Source organism: Pipra filicauda, unplaced genomic scaffold (assembly GCF_003945595.2).
Source record: "Pipra filicauda isolate LSUMZ 115617 unplaced genomic scaffold, ASM394559v2 scaffold74_size2892960_pilon, whole genome shotgun sequence".
Taxonomy (NCBI): domain Eukaryota; kingdom Metazoa; phylum Chordata; class Aves; order Passeriformes; family Pipridae; genus Pipra; species Pipra filicauda.
Genome location: NW_024104920.1, coordinates 948,783 through 971,293, shown reverse-complemented (window position 1 = coordinate 971,293; position 22,511 = coordinate 948,783). Strand labels below are relative to the sequence as shown.

The 22,511-nt window shown below is 35.3% G+C and overlaps 1 protein-coding gene across 5 annotated transcripts in view; it reads right to left on the bottom strand.

The window, feature by feature from the left end:
• ADAM23 (ADAM metallopeptidase domain 23) overlaps window positions 1-22,511 on the bottom strand; it is a 72,017-nt gene that overhangs the window by 23,282 nt on the left and 26,224 nt on the right. For all 5 annotated transcript variants that reach the window (XM_027731449.2, XM_027731445.2, XM_039389609.1 and 2 more), the window contains exons 7-20: window positions 20,367-20,439; window positions 19,779-19,852; window positions 18,838-18,903; window positions 15,550-15,621; window positions 12,943-13,109; window positions 10,891-10,975; window positions 10,013-10,103; window positions 8,345-8,393; window positions 6,719-6,818; window positions 4,072-4,143; window positions 3,216-3,302; window positions 2,987-3,067; window positions 1,012-1,062; window positions 459-522 (exon numbers count right to left, since the gene is read on the bottom strand). In XM_027731449.2, the coding sequence (XP_027587250.1) occupies window positions 459-522; window positions 1,012-1,062; window positions 2,987-3,067; window positions 3,216-3,302; window positions 4,072-4,143; window positions 6,719-6,818; window positions 8,345-8,393; window positions 10,013-10,103; window positions 10,891-10,975; window positions 12,943-13,109; window positions 15,550-15,621; window positions 18,838-18,903; window positions 19,779-19,852; window positions 20,367-20,439 (1,132 nt within the window). The remainder of the gene's footprint in view (window positions 1-458; window positions 523-1,011; window positions 1,063-2,986; window positions 3,068-3,215; window positions 3,303-4,071; window positions 4,144-6,718; window positions 6,819-8,344; window positions 8,394-10,012; window positions 10,104-10,890; window positions 10,976-12,942; window positions 13,110-15,549; window positions 15,622-18,837; window positions 18,904-19,778; window positions 19,853-20,366; window positions 20,440-22,511) is intronic.

Genomic DNA, 22,511 nt, shown 5'->3' with positions numbered 1-22,511 from the left:
GAACATTCACCCCCTCTAGACTTAAATCTGTAATATGCCTATTTAATAATGTACTAATTTTCCTGACTTGTAGGATGTTACAGCAAAGAGAGGCAAGGTGGAGCAGCATGAACCATTGCCGGGATAATGGGATTGACAACTGTCATTTAAAAACACTCAAGACATCTGTTTTTGAACTGTAACCAAAAAATCCTCAAACCCCCTCACCCTGGTAACGTTTGCTGCCCTACCTAAGTCTGCAGCCACATCACATCAGAACAGTCTCACTGACACCACTCCCAGACAGAATTTCACCCAGCAATCAAGCCACAGTTTCCCACTGCAGTCTACTCACTCTACTGATCAGAAGACTTTAACTTAGAAAGAAAAGAACAAAAAATAAAAATACTGAAAATACAAAACAAAAGCAGGAATGAACCAGAAATAAAATACATTTAAGGTAGTTAAAGTCAACCTACTAGATCCCCAGATATATTTGCACTGATTATCTCTTGTCTTGCATTCACCATTATAGCAACGACCCTAAACAAAACACAAGATGTTAGCAATGAGAACTGAACACTACTTCATCTCCTTCCCCTCCCATGACAAATGTCTCATTTTGACTCTTCACACACATGTTGGGATCTATAACAGTTTTCATGGATTTGGGTAGATGGAGTACACATTTTGGCCCAGATTCCCAAAGCCAGTTGGTGTCCAATACATATTGACATTTCAGCAGTTGCTTTATATTTCCCCTTTACACAGTTATAAAGAAGTTATTAATGTGGAGTGTAATAAAAGAGCTACATGTAAAATGTAGAGATACCAAGTGGATTTTATTTAAAGTAGAATCCTGGACTATTCATAGTGTGCATAAAGCACAAGCAACATTGATGTTGAAAGGATAAAATTTATGACGAAATATGGAATACAGAATTTGAAAAAAAAAAAAAAAACAACTCCAAAACAAAAATGTGTATTTGGTTGGTTTCTATATGCTGATGTGCAATTTTAAACATAGCATACCTGATTAGAATCACAGGCATACCCATCTTGTTTATGAAGATTCGGTGGACACTGAAAAAAATTAAGATTTTTTACTGTTATGTGTCCTGTAATAATACATCACAGTATCACATATGGAATTTTCCTGGGTTTAAGACAACCACACAACATATAAAGGGGGTAGAGAACATAACTGGTGCTGCAATCTTTATAGTTACAAATACAAATGAAAATAATCAACATCTTGAGCCATGAAATACACGGTTCCAGTCTAACTTTCTGTATATTCTAAGTAAAAATTAAGGAGCTGAGGAAAAATGGAAACAAGGTGTTCAGTAACAGGACATTTGGTAGCTAATACTGGGGCCGTGTCTGTAATGCTGCCACTGCATTCAGTTCAGCTCCACTACAAAAGTAAGCAAGCACCTAGTTATAGCCTAGGTGCCTACTGCTTACAGAGATTTGGGGGGTTTTATGATATTATTTCTTGTGTTCTCTTGGCATTGGAAACTTTTTTGGTCCAGAAACCTTAGACTACTAAAGCTAGGAGCAAACCATTCTCGAAGTTTTTCCTCATCTAAAATGGACCTGTGAAAATTTGGAAAGGGTATGCTGCTGCAATGTGCCATATTAGCCAGTACTCTGAGGGCAGCCTTCTAGCTTGAGAAAGCCCTTCTCCCTCCCATTAAGAATGCTCTACCTACAGAATAAAAGATTTACAATAAAATACCAGCAATAGCTACTTATCTGGAAGTATGGGTGCCCTAGATGATAAAATTAAAAAAAGGTACTGTAATTTATTGGCATCTATAATTACAGCCAGTGCCCGAAGAGAATGTGATCCATCCTGAATCTTATTTCTCCAAAGCTAAGAGCTTGATGCAGCAGATGACTGCACCAGTTATGAAATTCTCATATAAACTTGGAGTTCATATAAATAGAATAAATATATAAATACTCAGTGAAAGGGTGCATGTATCACCTAAAGTATCAAAGTTGCTGTGAAAACAGAAAATGTGCAGAATGTTCAGTGTTTAAAAGAATTCAAGTTAAAACATATTGGTTGCTGTTTATTCCTAAACTTCTGAGTATTAGCGAACTGTTTGCAGGAGAAATGCATAATAAGATCCACAACTTTTAAAATTCTCATACACATGCACACCCTTAAAAAACGTAACACTTCATACAAGTCTTAGAGGCAGCAACTGAGGGAGTTGGGGTTGTTTAGCCTGGAGAAGAGGAGGCTTGCAAGGACCTTCTTACTCTCTACAAGAGTACAAGGAGGTTGTAGCCAGGTGGGGGTTGGTTTCTTCTCCTCAGGTAACAAGGGACAGGATGAGAGGAAACTGCCTTAAGTTGCACCAGGGGAGGTTTAGATCGGATATTAGGAAAAATTTCTTCACCGAAAGGGTTGTCAAGCATTGGAACTGCCCAGAGAAGTGGCAGAATCACCATCCCTGGAGGTATTTAAAAGACACGTAGATGTGGCACTCAGGAACGTGGTTTAGTGGTGGACTGGGCAGTGCTGAGTAATGCCTGGGCTCGATGACCTTAAAGGTTTTTTCAACCTAAACGATTCTATGCTTCTATACTCAATTAACTGTAATTTTCTACATCTATATTTTTAACTATTTTATTTCATAAAATCTTACTGTTACCTTTGAATACATTCAAATTTGAAGTATATTTGTATTATTTAAGTTACAGACCAGGCAAAGAGAAATATTATACACAAAACCCCATGAGCAGTAAAAAAACCAAATAAACCTACAGAAGTCTTATTATGAGTCCACTTAGATTATTTTTGTGAGTTTACAATAGTTCATTCTTACGTTTAAAATTTTTTGTTAGTATTAAGAAATACTCACCCACATACCCCATCATTTTGAGTATATGAACGTGCAGTTTGTTAATCCAGTTTTCCTCTTGAATGAACACAAAAAAGAGTACAAACAAGCATCAACAGTGTAAGCAGAGAAGGGTTCTGCACACATACCTGTCCAGAATCCCCAGTGCAGAACTCTGCAATATCACATTCATTCACTGCATATCGACAGTCGTAACCTCGTGGGAAAAACTAGAAAATGAAAAATATAGTTCAGGACTAAGATTATATCCACACAAGCTGTTCCTTTTCATTCATAAAACACACTCAGAACTTTAACAGGCTGCACGTGACCATGGACAACCGAAAAGAACAATAGATATAAGGCAGCAACACTCACAAGACATGATGTATTACAGCAGGGTCCATCACTACAATGAGCTCCATTAGAAAGAGAGCACTTCTTACAACAGTCTGCATAGCATTCCTGAAGAAAATATTAAGCAAAAGTTTGTTTTTTCATTTTCAGCTAGTTTTTTCTTCCTGATCTTTCCAACAAACTATTACATAGCAGCCAACAAAAGATTCAGTTTAGCACTGATGACCTGAAATTATCATCTGGAAGAAAACTTTCCAATACTCAAGTACTGAAGTAAAGGGATAATATAATGCTATAGCAACATGGAGATTTACATCTTCTGAAGCCTCTTCATAGGTGTGGAACAGCTGTGCCAAATGCATGCTGCTTAATCATATTCAAGGCAGAAAAAAAAGATTAAGAAAACTAATTATGGATACAATTATATTTAAATACTAGAGCTAGGATTCAAATCTACAGGGTAGATTTTTGCAGAAACGTTATTGGAATATTCCTAGAATAGAGAAGAAAACAACAGTTTACTTGTTCTGTCCAAACACAGGCACCTATCTCCAAAGTATCAATATGGAGTCTCCTACTCCAGACACATTATCTAGGAAAAGTAAAGGGATAAATCACTTCTACATTGCAAATCAAAAACTGCTGGGAAACAGCTGCATCTTGTCATTAGTATGACAGGAACAGTTTTGAGGACACTCTCTGTCTTTGCACTCATTCTCATTTAGAAAAATGTTTTCAGACGGTGCTTTAATGAAATTGTTCCCAAACAATAAGAAAAACAAATATTCATAACCTTTCCCCCCTCCCTTACCAATCACTTAGTTTATCTTAGCATATTTTGTAAGAAAGACTTGTGGAGTAATATATCTCAACTTGCCATTCGGAAACCGCAATCACATTCTTCTCCTGCTTCTACATATCCATTTCCACACTCTGTGGTCTCAAAGAGCTGAAAGAAAAAAGCCCCCAACCCAAAGTAAGAATAAAACTAGTGTCAAATGACTTTTCTGTCACACACAACCCATTTCTGTGGTGCTACAGACACATGCTGTCACGTGCCGTGCTTTGGCAATGGGAAAGGCAGCGTGTTTTTCAAGTGCTCCTATTCAGAATTGATCAGACATGAAAGATGTACAGCTAAATCACATGGATGCTAGTCCTCTTTAGGACAATACTGATCTCAGGAAATGATGATAAACAGAGAGACACTACAATGACACACAAGGGGACAATATCTGAACTTCATTCCTGTTCTATATACTTCCAGTTCTCTGACAATTCCCTCAAGAAATTAGTCTGCAATATCATGTCTGGGATCTACTCAGGTACCCATTCTTGCTCATGCAATTAGCTACTGTCTATTCCTGTGCACCATGTTTGTGCATGAAAATAACAACCATTAAAAAACACCGCCAAAAAGAAGTTCTATGTGCCTTATTAGTAAGTTATATGCAACCACATACAGATACTAAACAGTTAATCCTAGGACCAGACATATACAATACAGATAAATTCTACAGTTCAGGATGATATAGGTTCTATACTGATTTCACATATCATAATTCTGATTAAAGGTATTTTTCAGTCTTGTCAAAGATATAATTTTGAAAAAAGCTTGTCTGTTATCAATTATAATTCTACTTTAAAGCAATAGTAAAAGTAAGAATATACAGAATCTCCAATTTAACTGGGATATTAGTAGCAGAAACACATTCACTAGAACATGGTTGAAATGAGAAGTTAAAAGTTAAGTTAAAATGAGAACAGATAAATCTACAGCTAGATAAGAGTGAAAGATGCAAGTAAATGTTCTTTCTAGTGGAAGGAAGCTGTTGAGGATCATGCAGATATGAAACATAACATATAATACCAGTGATACATAAACTTGGATGGAATTGTTCTTTGGAGGACTTTGGGGGGGGGGGGGGGGGGAGGGCAGTGGGGAATCATAATGCCTAATAAGAAACAAATAAAACATTATACTTTTGTTGCATAAACCACATACGTAATCAATAGCACCTACAATTTTGTGTACCAAAAGCAAAACTATACTGAAGCAATACCCATATGTACTCTTCTTCAGTAGCAATGTTGTCATGATTAAAAAACCACTGAAATCTCTCATTCCTTCCCCCTCCATAAGCCACTGTTTCTATTACACTTCAGAGGAAACAGCAAGAGCTCTTACTCCGAAACTGAAATTCAGTTCTCTGTCAAACAAGAAATTACAGAACACAAGCATGCACACACAAATTTCCTGTGGTATTAATCAGGAACCATCTAATGTTCATATATATGTCAGAACATAACTCAGGTTGTAATTTAAAGAAGTGACTGCTTAACAAGAACTCTGTTTTGTTTACCTAAGAATTAAACACACCATTTTGAGCCTTAACTCCTAACCTCCAAATAACAGGATTCTAAGCATTGTATGATTATTTTTTTCCTCAAAGCACTTCAAAGCTGTAAAACACTGACACAGATAATGTATAAAGACCATTACCCTGGGAGCATTTTCCCAAAGTAAATCAGGTTTTTTTTCTGTATAGAGTTGACAACTTCTTCACATTACTTTGCTAGATAACTACCATTAAAAAATGAAGCTGTGTTTTTCTATTTCCCTACTTACTCCTTCCTGTAAAAATTCTTACATTCTTATTCTATAAGCAAAGATTGCTACCCTGGAAAAGATAAAAACCACTCAAACAAGTCAAACTGATTTTAGTTAATCATGCAAGGTGATGGTCTACCAAGGGATACAGGAGAGTAAACAGAACAGCCTAATAGCCTCATGCGATACTAAATTCCACAAGGACAGCAAGTTTGACACCATGATTAAATAGAATATTAATGCTTTGGATTGCTCTTACTTGGCAAAAAGAGCCACATGGAATATTTTTATACTACTCCGCTTTAGAAGGATGTCATGCTAACATTGCCTTAGAAAAAAACTATGACCTTGCTAAGTTTTTAGGTGAAAAAAAGCATTAGATGGTACAAGGAAACAGTTATGAATTACAGGGTTTGCTAGATGTACAGCTGAAATGAAATGAAGTTAACTTTGAAAACAACCATGAGCTACTACTGTCTACATGAAATGAGCTATGGATTGATTTTTATTTCCTAATGTGGTAATTTTCAATCTTTTTAACAACCTCAGGCAAAAAGTCCAAGAATTGAGTGTATGTGAAGCACATACTATGACCTCACTTCTGGATTTATTTTGCACTGCTTCCAGCTTAATAAGTAGTGCATTTATGCTGATGGGGATTTAGCTAGCTGTGAAAAATCAACTGCAATATTTGTCGTTATTTCACCATGAAGAATTGATGGAAAACAAGTTGTGTTCCTCTCAACATTATTTTTAAATGTTAAAGGAATGAACAGGCAGCTAATTACAAACAACCTAGAGAAATTACCCACATAGACATCTGAATAAACTTTAGAACAGATGTATATTAGTAAATTATTACATTTTCACTGCAATGTTTGGCAGACGTGCTGACTACCAACTGATTTCTTACCTTTGTTGGCCTGTTAAAAAGACAGGCACCTCCCCCACGAAGTAAAAATTCTTTGTATTCTGCAATGCTGCATTTGGAGAATTTCCTGGAATGGTATACCCTAAAATGGCAAAGAATTAGCTGAGTAAATGACTTCAAACACCACCAGTTACTGGAAGGGGGTAATTTACATTTAATACTGTAAATCCCAGTTTCTTACAACCACAGTGTGCAACAGTATGACAGCTCAGTCTTATTCTCAAACAATAAAATCAGAACAAAAGAAAAAGGTTTAAAACACTTTGCATTTTTATATATCTACTTTATGGGTGTAAAGTATATAAAACTGTAGTCTTCTAATCTTCTCAATAAGGTGAAAATACACTCTCATAATAGTTGCTATGCATCTTGTCGATTGCATGCACAATCCAGTGTCCCCTTGTGTTTGTTTTTAGCATCTACAAGATGCTATAGCAAGAAGTTTCACAGATTATTTACAGACTGGTAGAAGAATAATTTCATTCCATTTTTTAATGTCATATTTGCTAATCTCATTTCATGTCTCCCTAGTTCTTACACTGGAAGAAATAGTAATCACTTGTTCATGACGTTACAGACTTCTCTCACATTTCCTCACTTCCATCTTTTTCCCAGACTAATGAAAACGTACTTTATCAGTAATTTCTCACACAGAAACGGTCTGATATTTGTATTAGTCATGTTTTGAGATCTGGGAATAAGATCTAGTCACACTGTTAAAGATTAGGGTAGCCATGCCGTAAGGAGGTTCTTTACCCTTTCCTAGCTGCTCACTGCTGCCAAGCTGCCATATCCCTACTGAATTGTTCTATATACAAAAAACGCCTTCTGAAGCCTCAGTGATGTGGTTAAGTGAAAAGGCTTGAAACTGCAGCTAATTATTCGCTCATTTCATTAGTCAGTCCTTTTTCAGCTCCTGGGTGACTATTTGCTCCTGGCATTTTTGTATACTGTTACCTTCTCTATGGAAGAATATCTTTACTACTGCTACTGAAAGTAGCAGCTGATACAAAGTATCAGCTCAAGGCTGATACTTTGATGAGTTCACCACGGGAAGGAAGCCAGTATCTATTCTGATCAATGTCTTACTTAGGATTCCAGAAGTAAACTTATGGAATGATTTTCTGTTGCGTTGATACAGTGGCTGACAATTGCAAGTCTACAGGGAAGCCACCCAGTTATTCTCCTGAAGGACCAATTTCCAAATACCATATGAAGAAACTAAGCTCCTTCTATCTTATTTGTAGATAGTTTTCTTCCTGATTTTTTCAGTCAAGCTTCCATAGTGAGGATGATTCTGCCAGGAAGTGATTTATAAGACTCAAAATCCTATGTTTCAAAAGTTACCCTTTTCTAATCAATTACAGTATAGAGAAAAGAATCTTTGGCAGTGTGTGAGGGTAGAGGGCAATGAAATTCCTCCCATAGAGATGTGCTTCCCCCTCAGAGTTCACTGACCATTTAGCTAAGGTTGAGTTCCAACTGCTTCTAGTTTTTCACTTATTAGCATTAAAACACATGGATAAAACCCAATATATAAATATTTCTGTCATAATGTAAACTATGAACTCATTCCAGAGTCCTCAATTACTGGCATTTATGACATACCCTGTTTCCTCCATGATGCAACCACCCCAGGAGTCAGTGCAGTCACACTCTTCTCAGACAAGACCAAAATACAACAGAAAAGGAAAGAAGTTATAAACATGTTTACAATAAATATAAAGTACTTACTATAAAAATGGACCTTGACTAATTATACAAAGATCTGATGGTTGCTTGGCTGTACAAACTTTAGCCCCAAGAAGGAAACCAGTCCACTTCAAGACATACTAATATACTTAATAAATGTGGTACTTTCAAATTACCATATGTGCATCCTCTTAGTCTCAGCACGAAGTTTCAGGCAGTACAGAAAGCTAAAAATAGCTGGCAATGTTCTTCCCTACATGCTCTCAAAACAGGCAGCACAAGGCTGTGTGCAGTACACTTAGTATTCAAGATTTAAAATATTCGCATTTCCTCCTCCCTAAAAAGTATGCAGAACACCCTGAAAGAGAATTGTTCCTGGACAGGCCAGTTCTTCTTAATAATAGAATTATTAATAGTAATATGTGAAACAGCCAATCAAACATTCATTGGAAAAAGTAGTTGAATGAAAATGGATTTACAGTTTACTTACAGCTATAGCATGTAAGTCAACAGTGACCAAATTCATAACATAAAAGTAAAGGATCAACACCTTATGGTTGGTAAAACAGAAGTTACAAATTACGCATAAAATTATCTACCAAAGAAGTAATATTTTTAAAAAGAAACGTTCTGTATTGTAATTGCTACTGGAAAACCACACTGCTTGTCCATGGGAAATATACAGATAATTTTTATGGTTATTTCTGCTCTATCCAGGTCTTTTACTAATCCTTCTCTATAAAGGACATCCAAATAAGGAAACTAAACTATCATATCAAAAACCTTTATCTTACAGTTAAAAACATGTTCTGATTTCCAAACTAAATGAGCTCGGTTTTACCTGTTATCAAAAACAATGATATAGAAAATGTCTTAGCAATTTGTCAGTTTACACAATTCAAAACCAATGCTTTACAAAACAACATTCCCTAAACATTGTTTTCTAATCCACAGATTTTTGAAGTGATTCCACAATTAAGTCAACTTTATAACTCATATTTTTGAAGAGGAAACAAAGAGAAAAGGTAGCCAAACTGCTCACAAAATGCAAGTAAAAAAACCCAACAATTTTCTTTAGCCTCAAAAAGGGCTTTGCAGCAGATTTTGTACTGACACTACATGTGTTAAGGCCACATAAATCTAATCTGGCTGCGAAGCAGCAAAATAACAAGTTGAGCAAACGTCACACTGGACTAGGTTACAGCTCCTTATCATTTCTTCAATTATAAGTCAGGTACTTTTGTATTTTAAGAAGTCAGTGATTGTGTAATAAGATTTACAGATTCCATTATGATAGAAAAGGAGTTCTAAATTAAATAAATGGCGTTTTTACCAATATACCTTTGAATGCTGGTTATGAATCTAACCACCTGACACAGGACATCACTGAGGTCATTGCCAAGTAAGTGCTAAACTTGTGTCTCTTATTTTGGTTAAACTCAAATCCTAGTGCATATATTTCCAAAAGCAGCACTTCTTGTTCTACAGTTACAGCAATTTTGGCATTTCTTTCAAACATTACAAAGGAAGAGTTTATATGCTTAGCTAAGAAGACAAAAGAAGACTCTGAGTCCATATACATACTCGGTTTCCTTGTAGCTGGGTCCCATTGTATTCCAAGGTTCTGAGCAAGACTTTGTGCTAGTTCCTGTGCCATGGGCAAAGGCAGGCCATACTGCATTTCAAGGGGAGCAAATTAAAAAAAAAAAAAAAAGAAAAAAAGAAAAAATTAATTATTGTAACAACACTACAGTGACTCATTCTGGCTTACCACGTACCTACTACTTCAGTAATTCAGTACCGTCAATCACAATTCTGTGTCCATACAAGGAAAATAAACTCAGTAAAGTTGAGTTTAACATAACAGAAAAAAATTTCCTCCCTTAACCACAGGGAATCTCTCCCTGCTGGTTAACCTAAAGAAAGAAGTCTATTTGATATATATATAATGCACTTTTGTATAGTATGATTAACCCATCTTAAAACAGGAGACTTTAATTATCAATTTAACATTACACTGAGATAAAATAATAATAATAATAATTAAAAATTCAATACACCAGGACAGTTTTTTTCTAGTTTCAATGTTAAAAAAATTCAGGAAGAATTACATATCACTGGCACCTCAGAAGACCAAGCCTCTTACAGTGAGAGGACCCAAAAAAATATTAAGTGCTGAGTTTCAAACACTCTGGAGATTTTTGGGTCTAAATTTCTGTCAAATATATTAAAAGCCAATTTAAATTCTTATTAAGACAATAATGCAGACAGGAAAAATGCTTTTTAAAAAGAAAAGTACACTGAGTAGTAGTTTAATGATGATCAAGAAGGCTGGCTGTGAGAATCCTAACTTTTTAATATATAAATTATCTTTAAAGCCCTGAATACTGAAATACATAAACTCAGAAGTTACAATGTGCAGATTCTATTTCATTTCACCTTAGTAATGAAAAAAAAATTACCTCATTTACTCCAACTCCTCTGGCCACAGAGCAAACCCCTCCAAAGTAACTTAAGCTGCTCCTTTTGTAATGAAATGTCACATTCCTTACAAGAAGATAGAAATGAAGAAAATATAACACATTGACATTGGCACCAAGAGCTTATTTAAAGATCATACTCTCACACATACTATGATAGATTGCATGTATATACATCTTCTTGTAGCATCAAAAGCAACTGAAAGCTTACAAACAGAATACCAACATTGAAAGAGAAAGCTTAGAGAAAATTATTATTTTTATTTTGTAGAGTCAGAATCGGTCTTAACCCACAGCAAACCAAGCACAGAAAGCTAGAGTACCAGACTCCTAAGACAATAAAATGATCACATTTCTTTAAAAAGTTAACAATATGCTCCAATTTATAATCTGTCAGGAAGGAATGCTGTTCTGAAATGTATCAGTGTTGAGAATTTTTTTAATTATGATCTTAATCCAAACCAATTCAAGTTCTAGTTTCAACTCCAAATGAAAACACTGAGAAGTATGCCTAAAGGGAAAGTAACTTAATACTGTTCTTTAACCCTGCCTACTTTCAATTATTGTTAATAAGCCCCAAATAATTTAGATATAATAATTAGTTAAGTAATCTGGAAGACCTAAATTATTTTATAAAATGCCTCTAAATTACTATGAATGATACCTATTTGAACTTCATAGTCGTAATAATAAATCTACACCGCCTACAAATGACCTACAGTGACCTCGCATGATCTACAAATGACCCTAATCTTCTAAAATTATTGGTTTTTTAAATGACAGGATACTCCATACAGGTATATATTTACTTTTCAGAACATTCTGACAGCCATCAGAACTTTCAGACTGCAGCCTAAACAAACGCTTACATCCAGAGCCTTTACAGTAGTCAGAATCTCAGTAAGGGCTGAGGCTGACAGGCTCTTCTGGAAACGGTCTAGCTCAACCCCCCTGCTCCATGGAGGCTCAGCTGGAACACGCTGCTCAGGACCGTGTTCCCCTGGCTTTGGAATATCTCCGAGCATAGACAGTCCACAGCCTCTTTAGAGCAGCCTGTTCCAGCATCTGACCACCTTCACAGTGAAATGGCGTTTTCCCTATGTTTAAATGGAACTTCCTGTATTTCAGGTTGTATTTGGTACCTTTCACCATGCGCCACTGAGAAGAACCTGTTTGCTCTCGCTGGCAAATTCCTCAGCAAGAAACATGATACAAGCATGAAAATCATTAGGAGTGCATGTCAGCAGCACTTTGCCTACGTTAACAAGAATGCAATTAGCATTGTGTTGTGATGCCTGTATTAGGGAAATCCAGAGGAAATTCTTCAACCCTTAATTTTATCCTCCTCTGCAGAAGATGAATTATAGGAGAATCCCATGGAAGACATTTGTCACTTCATCCTCATAGTATGTCATGCTGCTGGGAGGTGGCTTAAGATCTTTATGTTGCTCAGGGGAACACACATTTCCTGCTCTTTGCTTACAATGCCGTGAAGCAAAAAAAATACTTGTTCAAGGTTGAAATTGTGCCTAATGATGCAAGTGGAATTTGCCCTCAAAATGCATTGTGTCTCAGAGAACAATTCATGCCAGTTCTAAAGGAGGAGACCTTCCACTAACAAATCATCTATGCAGCTACATGTGTGAATAAATGCTAACTGGAACGCTCTTGTGGCAACACATAATACTGTCAACTCTGCCCTCTCCTGATCTTTATTGGGAAAGCAGTACATTACACACCTGATTAGCAAAGCTAGGTGTCCTTAAGGGCTCATCAGAAGACACTTCAAATATGTGATATTGTCTCCAGGTTTTAAAGGCATTCAAATTTCATTATAGATGTACATCAACATGACCATGGCATATACCACACCTATTAAAAGCAGGCTAACATGTTACATATGGATTAAGTTTCCTAAGTAAGGCAGATTTGATTCATATAGTGAATATACTGAGCAAAAAAGTATGAAAGAAGAGACAAGTAGAGAGGAAAGTATAAAACTGATATTCTAAGCCATCACATAATGGTACATACGAGAGCAGGTGCACAGCATCAGCGTGCTGTTTGATGTAGTGCTGTCGGTATTTGGAGAAATCGTGGAGCATCTGCAGAGGGTCCGGGTGAATATTAATACGATCTCGGTCTGTCCAAGTTTCCACAGCAACAAGAACCACCCTGGTGTTCAGCTGTTCCTTGTATATCTGAGGGCAGAGACAGGACAGGCACAGGAGTAGAACACTGGGTCAAACATGCACAGTTAGCCAGTAAGAGTAAAGCGGAAGGACAAGAGGGATAAAGCAGGAGGAAAACATGGGGAAACAGTTAGCTGGAAATGCCTTGGATTTCCTAGAAGTTGATATTCTGATCAACTTAAATTTTATATTTTAGAGGACAAGAACATCCCTTGCTGCTCTTTCTTTTTTTTTTAGCCCCTTCATTTTCTTTAAAATTCTCATGTCAAATAATTTTGCCACTGAGTTTTGCAGAAAACCTGTACAAAAATCAGCAAAGAAGAAATGTAAAGGTACACTGGGTGATCTCAAAGAAAAAAAAGGAAGATCTCAAAGACAAAGAATAGCCAAAGAAAATCCTTAAGTGGAGATTAAATAATTTCTCAGTACATCCAAAATTCAATTCACATAATGCTTGATTTCCATTTATATAGTATGATCACTTAATACCACTCAAGCAATGTGAGGATTAAGTAAAACTACTAATTTTTCTATTAATTTTAATCTAACTGTAGTAATAGACAAGGAAACAACAATCAGGTCCTAAAAATAACAAAACAGTTTTAAAATAAGCTTTTTAACTTTGTGCATAATACTTGATTCTGACATAACACTGCTACTCTCTTTAGGCTCAGGTAAAAAAACTGTCAAATTTTACTAAGGCTATGCAAAACTTTCAGATCTACAAAAGATGCATTCCTTATCCACCCTGACTAGAAAGCTGGTCTTTTGTATCAGGACAGCATTATCCTTATTAAAAAGTAAATGTAAAATATTCATCTCAGGAAAAAAAAGACAATAAATGTAAGAGCAGGAGAGAGCAACTAGTTAAGCTCAATTTTGTCCAAGACCCTTGAAGGAAAAAAATGCTTCAATCTGAGGAAGACAGGCTGACAACATACACAGAAAATGGTATACAAAATGAGAAAAATCCATAAAATTAACGCCCCTGAAATTACATATGGGTCGATCAATAAAGACTTTACTTCTGCTTGCTGAGAGGAAAACTATTTCCTGAAGTAAACAGGAAGGAAAGAATGGAAGAGGGAGCAGAGAACCTGAAAGCCTCTGAAAGTCAGGATCCTTTTCCCAATAATAAATCAGTAAGAAATACAGCCCACTCCCTATGGACACAGGGGAATAACAAGGCAGAAATTCCTCCTCTTTTTCATGCTTTATTTAAAGAAAAGGCCATTAAGATGCCATTTTGGAAGATCTCTATAAGGGGACTGAATTCTACGCTGGAGTGAAGCTGAATGTTTCTGCATACACACACACAGAGCAAATAAAAATGGAAAAGCAGATGGAATAGTCAGAGAAAGGAAAGACAGATGAAATAACTTTTGTTAAAATGCAGAAGAAATACAAAGAAGTAATGATCAGATGAGAAAAAATAAAAATGCCACTTTTTCCTTGGGAATATACAATATAAATTGGAGAAATATTATTTCAATTATTTACATTTTTACCTGCTCTAGTAACTTTTCTTTAGACTACTGGCATTTTCAGACCATTACAGAAAAATATTCCAAAACACTTCCCATATTTCATGTATTATAAATATATTCACCTGGATTTTCAACATATATACAGTATACTTTATATGTAAGATACTAGGAACAAAGACCATATTGCTTCCTCCGAGCCGAACAAATTGTTGACAATGTTTTGCACTCAATCATATCACACGGTTCCATTGGTAGCAATCATGTCACATGGAAAAGGGACTCAGTCAGCATTTGGTAGCCTTTGTATTCATAATTACTAGAGAATCAATCCTGTTTTCACCACAAACAGAGCTGAAATGTGTGGTCACCACATGTGTATCAAAAAGTGGGAAGAAAATCAAATTTTACCACAAATATTACTTTTAGTTTATGTGCTGTATGCAAAATTGTTCTAAATTTAGTCACAGATACAAGTATGGTACCTGTGTCACTTTCACCCATTTATAATGTACTACAGTGGGATTTTGTTTGTTAAGCTACAAATACAGATTTATCAAGGAGAATTTTTTATTCGCACTCTTTTTCTCCCAGTAGATATGTGTATTCTTTGTGGACTATACTCCCAGTTTCAAACACTCGTGGTTGGATTTGTTTCACAAATCTAAACTTGATTAAATATCATTCTTAATTGGTGACAGATACTGAAATCTCCTTTAAGTTTGAAATCACCTCTGCTAAGGGCAAACTCTGGCAGCTGAAAGCTTGAGAAAAATGCCATGGAAAATCTGGTGGTTTCTCATACATTCACCCCAGGCTATTCTTCTGCAGAGGAACTGGAAATGCACTTTAAAATGTAATTTTCATAGCTGCTTTTTTTTTTTATCCTGGTATTTGAAAATGTTAACTTTTTTACTAAACTAAAAGTCAGTGAATCAGTGTTCAGAGGAAACATGGATACTTACAGCATCTACAAGATTTACCACAGACTTTGCAAAATTGTTTGTGTATGCATTTGAAGAACGGTGCCTTTTGAACTAAAAGGAGAAAAGAAAGTAGAACACAGTAAGAACTTAAATATTTATTACTAATTCTTTATTTTTACAGCATGAAAGGAAAATTAATATTTTAAAAAAGAGTAAAGGAAAACCTCAAAAAGCTTTTCAAATCATAGCCTACATCTCACATTCAAGAATCCCTGGAAAATAAAGGCAGCCATGTATGCTAGACAGCCTTTCACATCTGTAAAAGGAGCACTTAGCCTCAAGAAATATCCTATTTATAAAGAGAGTTCAAATGTTTGAGATAAAATTACAGATAAAAATAAACATGAGCTCAAGATTGAAAGGATACTGTGCCCATTAAAAGTGTGCTTAACTTGATGAGTTACCTATCAGACTGTCCTAGACACATTCCATGACTATAAGACAGGAAGATGAAGCATTTACCACTTGTCCTCTGCACAGCTCTTTGCAAAGCCATGCTTTCTCCACAGCAGCACAAGACTCTTATGACAAGTAGTATTAGTTATACCAAAAGACAAAATGGAAGAGGGAGGGCACAGTAAAAGTAAATATGTGAATGTGAAAAGAGTTGAGCTGAATATCTTAAATTTTAACTTTAATTTTTTTTCTATTTTTATAGACTTAGATGAGCTGTATTAGAAGTTCTGCCTCCTAATTTCTGTGCATTGCATTACAATGGTTTCATGTCTTTCCTCATCCTGCCCCACAAGTCCCTTCTGTTCTAAGTCAAATTTTTTAGAGATGCAGCTATGGTATCTGAACATGAATCCATCGCTTTCAGGAAACTGTAAAATTATAAACCAAAACTACATTACACAATATGATTTGCAGACAGAAAAATAAGTCTTTAAAATTTCACAGAAAAGGCACATAAAATTGCTTAGAACAAAGAGGGAAAAAAGTATTCACAAAAAAACTTTTACTAATTTTAACTACTGGTTGAAAGCATCTAGTGAAGAATTACAAAACAGACAAATGCCCCATTTTCCAAAATTATTCTTTGTGTAAAGGTGAAAGTAACTATGTTTTTAAAATTAAATAATCTGTTTCTGAAATTGAAAGAAGAAGTGTCACCCACACAAACACACTATATTATTAGATGATAAATTTGCCATTCTGTTAAATTCAACTTATTTTTGCACAATCAACCTAGTTTTATAAGGATGAAATGCCATAGAAATAAAAAAAAGTTCATCAAACTTAATGGGGACACTCATTTGACTGCAGGAAGATAATTTTTTTTACAAATGCAGTTATTCACTGTTAGGTTCCACAATGCTTCAGCACAACCATGGCAGGTTTTAACACCCAAAGATCCTACAACATAGGTTTGCAGAGACCCATTCCCCTATAACTATTCTCAAAACAAAGCATTTTCAGGTACAGTGCTAGTAGATGCTTAGGATGTACACTGAGAGGAATGTACACATCACAAGACTCTGCTCCCTAGGGAACCATGACAACGGGACAGGGGGAAAGGGCAGCTTTGGCTTCATGTTTTGAGTCAATCCCAAACCTTTCCAGAAGTGGAAAGGTAAAACAATATGCTTTGGAAAATGTTCTTGGTTTTTGTGAAAGTACTAAAATGCTAAAATCAATAGCAATATACCACATAATATGTTTAAACACAGCTCCTAAACCAGAAATTAATCTAAGCCAGTAAAAAGTGCAACAACCTAATTAAACATATTTAGTTGTGTCTTTATTGCTACAGGAAAGTAAAATGTGGAAATACATAGTATTTACCACTTAACACAATGGTCAAAGAGGTTTAAGATACTTCTTCCAACACAGACGTTTGCTGCAGGGGAAACCTGCCCTCTCCTGGTAAGTAGAAAACCTTGAAAGTACAGTTAGTGAGCTCCTGGACTGGCAAGCTGTGACGCTTAATTGTGAACGCTTCCTTAAGTACATCCATTTTATTCCTTGAAAAGATTTATTATCTGCTTCTGAGTCACTGACAACTCTTGTGGTCAAAAATTCTAACAAATAAAGCGTGAGGGGAGACAACAGTTAGTGTCTGTAACCACTGTAGTGAACAGAGCAGTTGTCCTTTAAGTTTGTCTGTAATACAAGAGGCCAGAGGAAACAGAAAGACTAGAAAGATTTTCTCTTCGTAAGGAACATCAACCACAGACACCAAACAAGACAACACAACAGCCATAACTTCATTTATTGTGCCCTACTGCTGAACAACTAACACCTGAACACTCTTACAGTAGTTTTCTACCAGGTAGCTTTACAAATGAGAACAACTCAAGAAATTCTGTCCTACGCTTTCCACCCACTCAAATTCCCTCCACACCGTTAACCTCCAAACATAGGTTATGTTTGCCCAGACCACTTCTATGATTTATTAGACAGATGATGGAAGGGTATATTATCTTTCTATTCAGCACTAGAACACGTACAAATTACTGCATCCTGTTCTGATATTAGCTGCTTCTTACTCTTAAAAATTATTCTTCAGTATTGGCAAAAGAGCCCACAACAACATAAAGCATTGGGAAAACATGCCATAGAGTGAGAGACACAGCAATCTCTTTACTTGCAAATAAAATAAACAAAAACTGGTTTATCAACAGAATTTGTTTTTTTTTTAAAAAAAAGTCTTGCTCACACAAATGTCACTCCGCTTGACATTTTCCAGTTATCTTTCAAGAAAAAAATGGGAAAAAAGTGGGCTTTCCTCCCCCTGCTCCTGGGATTTTTTTAATGGCAACCACTTTCTCAATCAAACAAACAACTTATCCTGCACTTCATTATGAATCCTGTTCATAAGTGCAGAATACCCAGGAAGAACAACCATGAGAGTTTTGTCTATATGTTTTGCTGCATTAAAATTTAATTTAGTAAAACTAAACTCAAAGTAACAAATTCTGACCTCTTTCTATATAACTTTAAAGATGTAATTTTAGAACATTTAGTGTGTTGGTTCTGGACATAAATGTTTTGTTGCTTTACTTCACTGGTTATGGGCATACTAAATTATCCATATGATACCAAGGTGTTTCAGATTTATTTTGAATATATAATTGCTGTAGAAAATCTTAGGCAACACTAAGCTTCATTAGGTATTATGGCCTATACTGTGTCTTACAGTACAGCTGTTAATAGCTGCTGATAAACAAAATATTGGACCCAAAAGTAGCTTATGCAGCACAATGCTGTGCATCAACCTACAAACTATCACCAAAAGGAAGATTACCCTTGAATTGATATACTTACCATTTTATGGTCATTGACTATCATGAGCTCCAGATATTTCATTTCTTCGAAGACACCACGAGATATCTGACAGATTAAAGAAATTGATTGAGAAATCATGAAGATGTAATGATTTTCAAAAATAACTGCAGTTGATTTATATTATATATACATATTACATATATATATGGGGAGGGTGTAAACCTGTAAAAAACTGGGTCAGACATTCAGCTAGGGTGAAGAAACAGTAACTTTGTGAGTTATGATAGACACTGACTGAGAATCTGAGTCACATCATCAAGAACATTCAAAGTTTACTCTTTTTGGCTCAGTGCAGACTCCACCACTTCTTCCATCCTCTTTTCATTATGTACTATTCATCACGGATTTAACGAGGAAGGAAGTTACTAAAAACAGATGCACCCTCAAAAATATGGTGTGGATTGTGCAACTCAGTGAAGAAATACAGATTAATGTTCCTTAACTCAATTATTCCCCTAACTGACGCATATGCACGTGAAGTTCATGAGGACTGCCCACTTATGTTCTCTGAATAATCCAGTTCTGGGTGTCCTTGTTTGGACTTTTGATTTAACTGTGCTACTTAATGAGCCAAATGACAACAAAGTCAGATATCCACAAAGTAGGCAAAAGTTCATTCAAAATTATTCTTTACCCTCAAGCAGACCCAAAATTTAAAATTCTAAACTCATTCTCACTACTAAATTTCCCCTGAATTGATGTATTGTTGTCACTTTAGAAAGTTTACCAACTATTTTCCAAATATTCTAATTTTAAAGAACGATTTTATTTTCTCACTTGATAATTGTATTATGTGACAACATTAAGGTATTAAAAATATTAGTTTCCTAAAGCCTATGTTCTCTTGACATTAAAAACCACAAAAATTAGTGGGTTTGGTTTTATAAATGGTCTTAACTCAGGGTCACGCTTTTACTCACTGCTCTCTTTCTTCTCTTTCTCCTCAGCCACTGAAGTTCAGACAGAAAGGGCCATTCAGAACTAGAGTCAGTCTCTGTACAAATTACAATTTAAGAATTTCATGGCATTATTTTAAACTACTTAAGTACACTGAGCAAACCTAAAGTACATCATCAAAATGAGAACCATCTTTGCTATTGAAAGGTTCATTTTTTTAAATATATATCTCATATCAAAACTCAAGTAATTTAGAAATCTTTAGAAAGCATGCAAGGAGAGATAAAGAGATCATAACCTGGGCTTAGAATATATATATGTTTTCTTCCATCTTCTGTCCTCAAAAGCATTAATATCACTGAATAAATTTAGTGATTTGCAGAAGAAACCTAAATACAGGTCTTGATGGATGAAAATCTTTCAGCTGCTTATTGAAAAATCTAAATTCCATTGCAATAATTGTGGAAAAAGTCAGGTTAGGATCTATTTTTCAAGCTTTTGTAAATAATCAGCAAGTTTATGTACCCTGTTAGCCTAATTTTCAAATTTTTCAAGTTATATATACGATTATTTCCCATATTGAAAAACTCATAACATAAGCAAAAACATACCAAGGTCCTGCAACTGCTTGGAGGCTTGTGTTCCGTAAGTTCTTTGGATGATATGTGGCCTACTTTTACTTTCCTGATAAGAAAAATATGTGAAATTTTCTTCTAATTAATAATGTCAAGTGAAAGATGTGGCATTTCTTTCAGCATTTATCATTTTTATTGTTTTTTCAATAAAATGCAAGCAATCACGGTATCAATTTGGGATAGTACTAATTTGAAGCAATCTATTTGCAATCCTGAGCAAATCATGGAGCCTCTCTGCTTCAGCACATTTACTGGCCTACGAAACTGAAGTATCACAAATGTCTTTGAGATTACCTGAAAAAAGCCCCTTAAAAGCCTTACTGTTAGAGAACACAGATCATTTATTCCAATAAATCAAATTAGAAAGTCTATATCTGTTTGAAATCTTCCTGCCACAGATGAAAAGCAAGTTATTACTATTTACGAAAAAATCCTATCTAATTGCAGCAAAATGCAAGAAACCAATCAATATGCTATCCTTAAAAGGACTATTTCACCCTGTTTTATTGGTGTGTACAACACTTAAAAAGGTTACCGCCTTTAATGCATATTTTCTTTAAAAGTCTGACATACCCCAAATTATTACATTTGAGTATCTACTCTAGAAAACAACTCTTTTCTTCCATAACACCTCCTTTGCAGAGCCTGCCAAAACAAGCAATTCTTTTCAAAGGGCAGGATGCAACTGTTCTGTAACTTTCCTAAGAAATACATAACTCATTGAAGGACAATACTGCATATTTTCGCTGAATTTTGGGGGGAAGAGAGGGAGTTTTATATAGTATCTACTATAATTAACATTAATCAAGCTGAATAAACTACACACTGAAGGCTGTGTCCAAGATATATATTTTGCATAGTGCAGTCAAAAAATGAGCCTCTGAAAGCTCTCTGTAGCTGTATTATTTTATTTTCAGTAGTTTTGAGAAAAATATGCATCTCATCTGTCTTCTTATCATCTAGAATTCAACATGAATCCTCGACAGAGTTGGCAAATGGTATCTCACTTTCATAACCAGAACTTCTCCTACACTTAAAAAGTTTTACTGAAATACCACACTGAGAGAGAGATACTGGTTTCGTTTGTTCACCCAAGCAAGAAAACAGTTTAGTCAAATTCTCTTCTTCCTACTATATGGATACTGCTGTATAAATACAATCTCCATGATTAAAATCTTTATGAACGTGTGCTACAGCAAACATAGACATATGGAATGGAATGTTGCTCCTGGGGAGACAGAGAAGTTTTTTAGGATGTAATATTTTCCTGTGTCTCTAAAGTTTCATTTATAGTCCAATAATTGAACATCCAATTGATACTGATTCCTCCAAATGTTGGTCCAGTTTATTTGACAGTATCAGCCAATGATTTTTGCAGATCTTTATTTGGACTGTAAGTTCAGCATTACAAGCACTAAAACTGGTTCTGCAGAGTTAATTATTTGTCATATACTGGTATGTAATAGAGCGAGACGAGCTTAAGAGCTGTGCTACAGCATCTGGAATACATTCTACAGACCAAGAAGGATAAAAACCTTAAGAATTCTCTGTCTTAATGTTGCAGAATCATTTCACTGAAAATAACTCAAATATTTGAATCATTCAAGAGGTAGAAATCTACCTAGTTTTACTACTGTCTATGAAACTGTGTCAGCTCTAACAGCTAAATTTTTAAGAAGAGTTGTATTATAATATTTAATATGAAATACAAAAATAATAATAGCAAGATATTTGCATAAATGCAGTCCTACATGCTGATCCAGCATAGTCATGTATTTGAATATGCTATATCAGAATCATTTAAGCTATACAGTGACCACTGAGATAACACATACAAAGTGTAAGATACCCACATAGAATTATCTACTTAATTAAGTTCCTTGTGGAAACATGGTAGGTCAAGAGCAACCTGATGCAACTGTCTAGAGAGGAATGTATAAATGAGTTCCAGAGATCCCTTCTACAAATTTATAAATACTTCAGTTCAAGTACTAGAGCAAATTGATAAACACTTTTAGACAGTCCATAACCATGAGCTAAAGAAACAGTCTTATTAGTCTATTCCCAGCATCTAAATAATCAACAATAAGTAAGAAACAAAAAATTAAAGGAGAGAAAAAT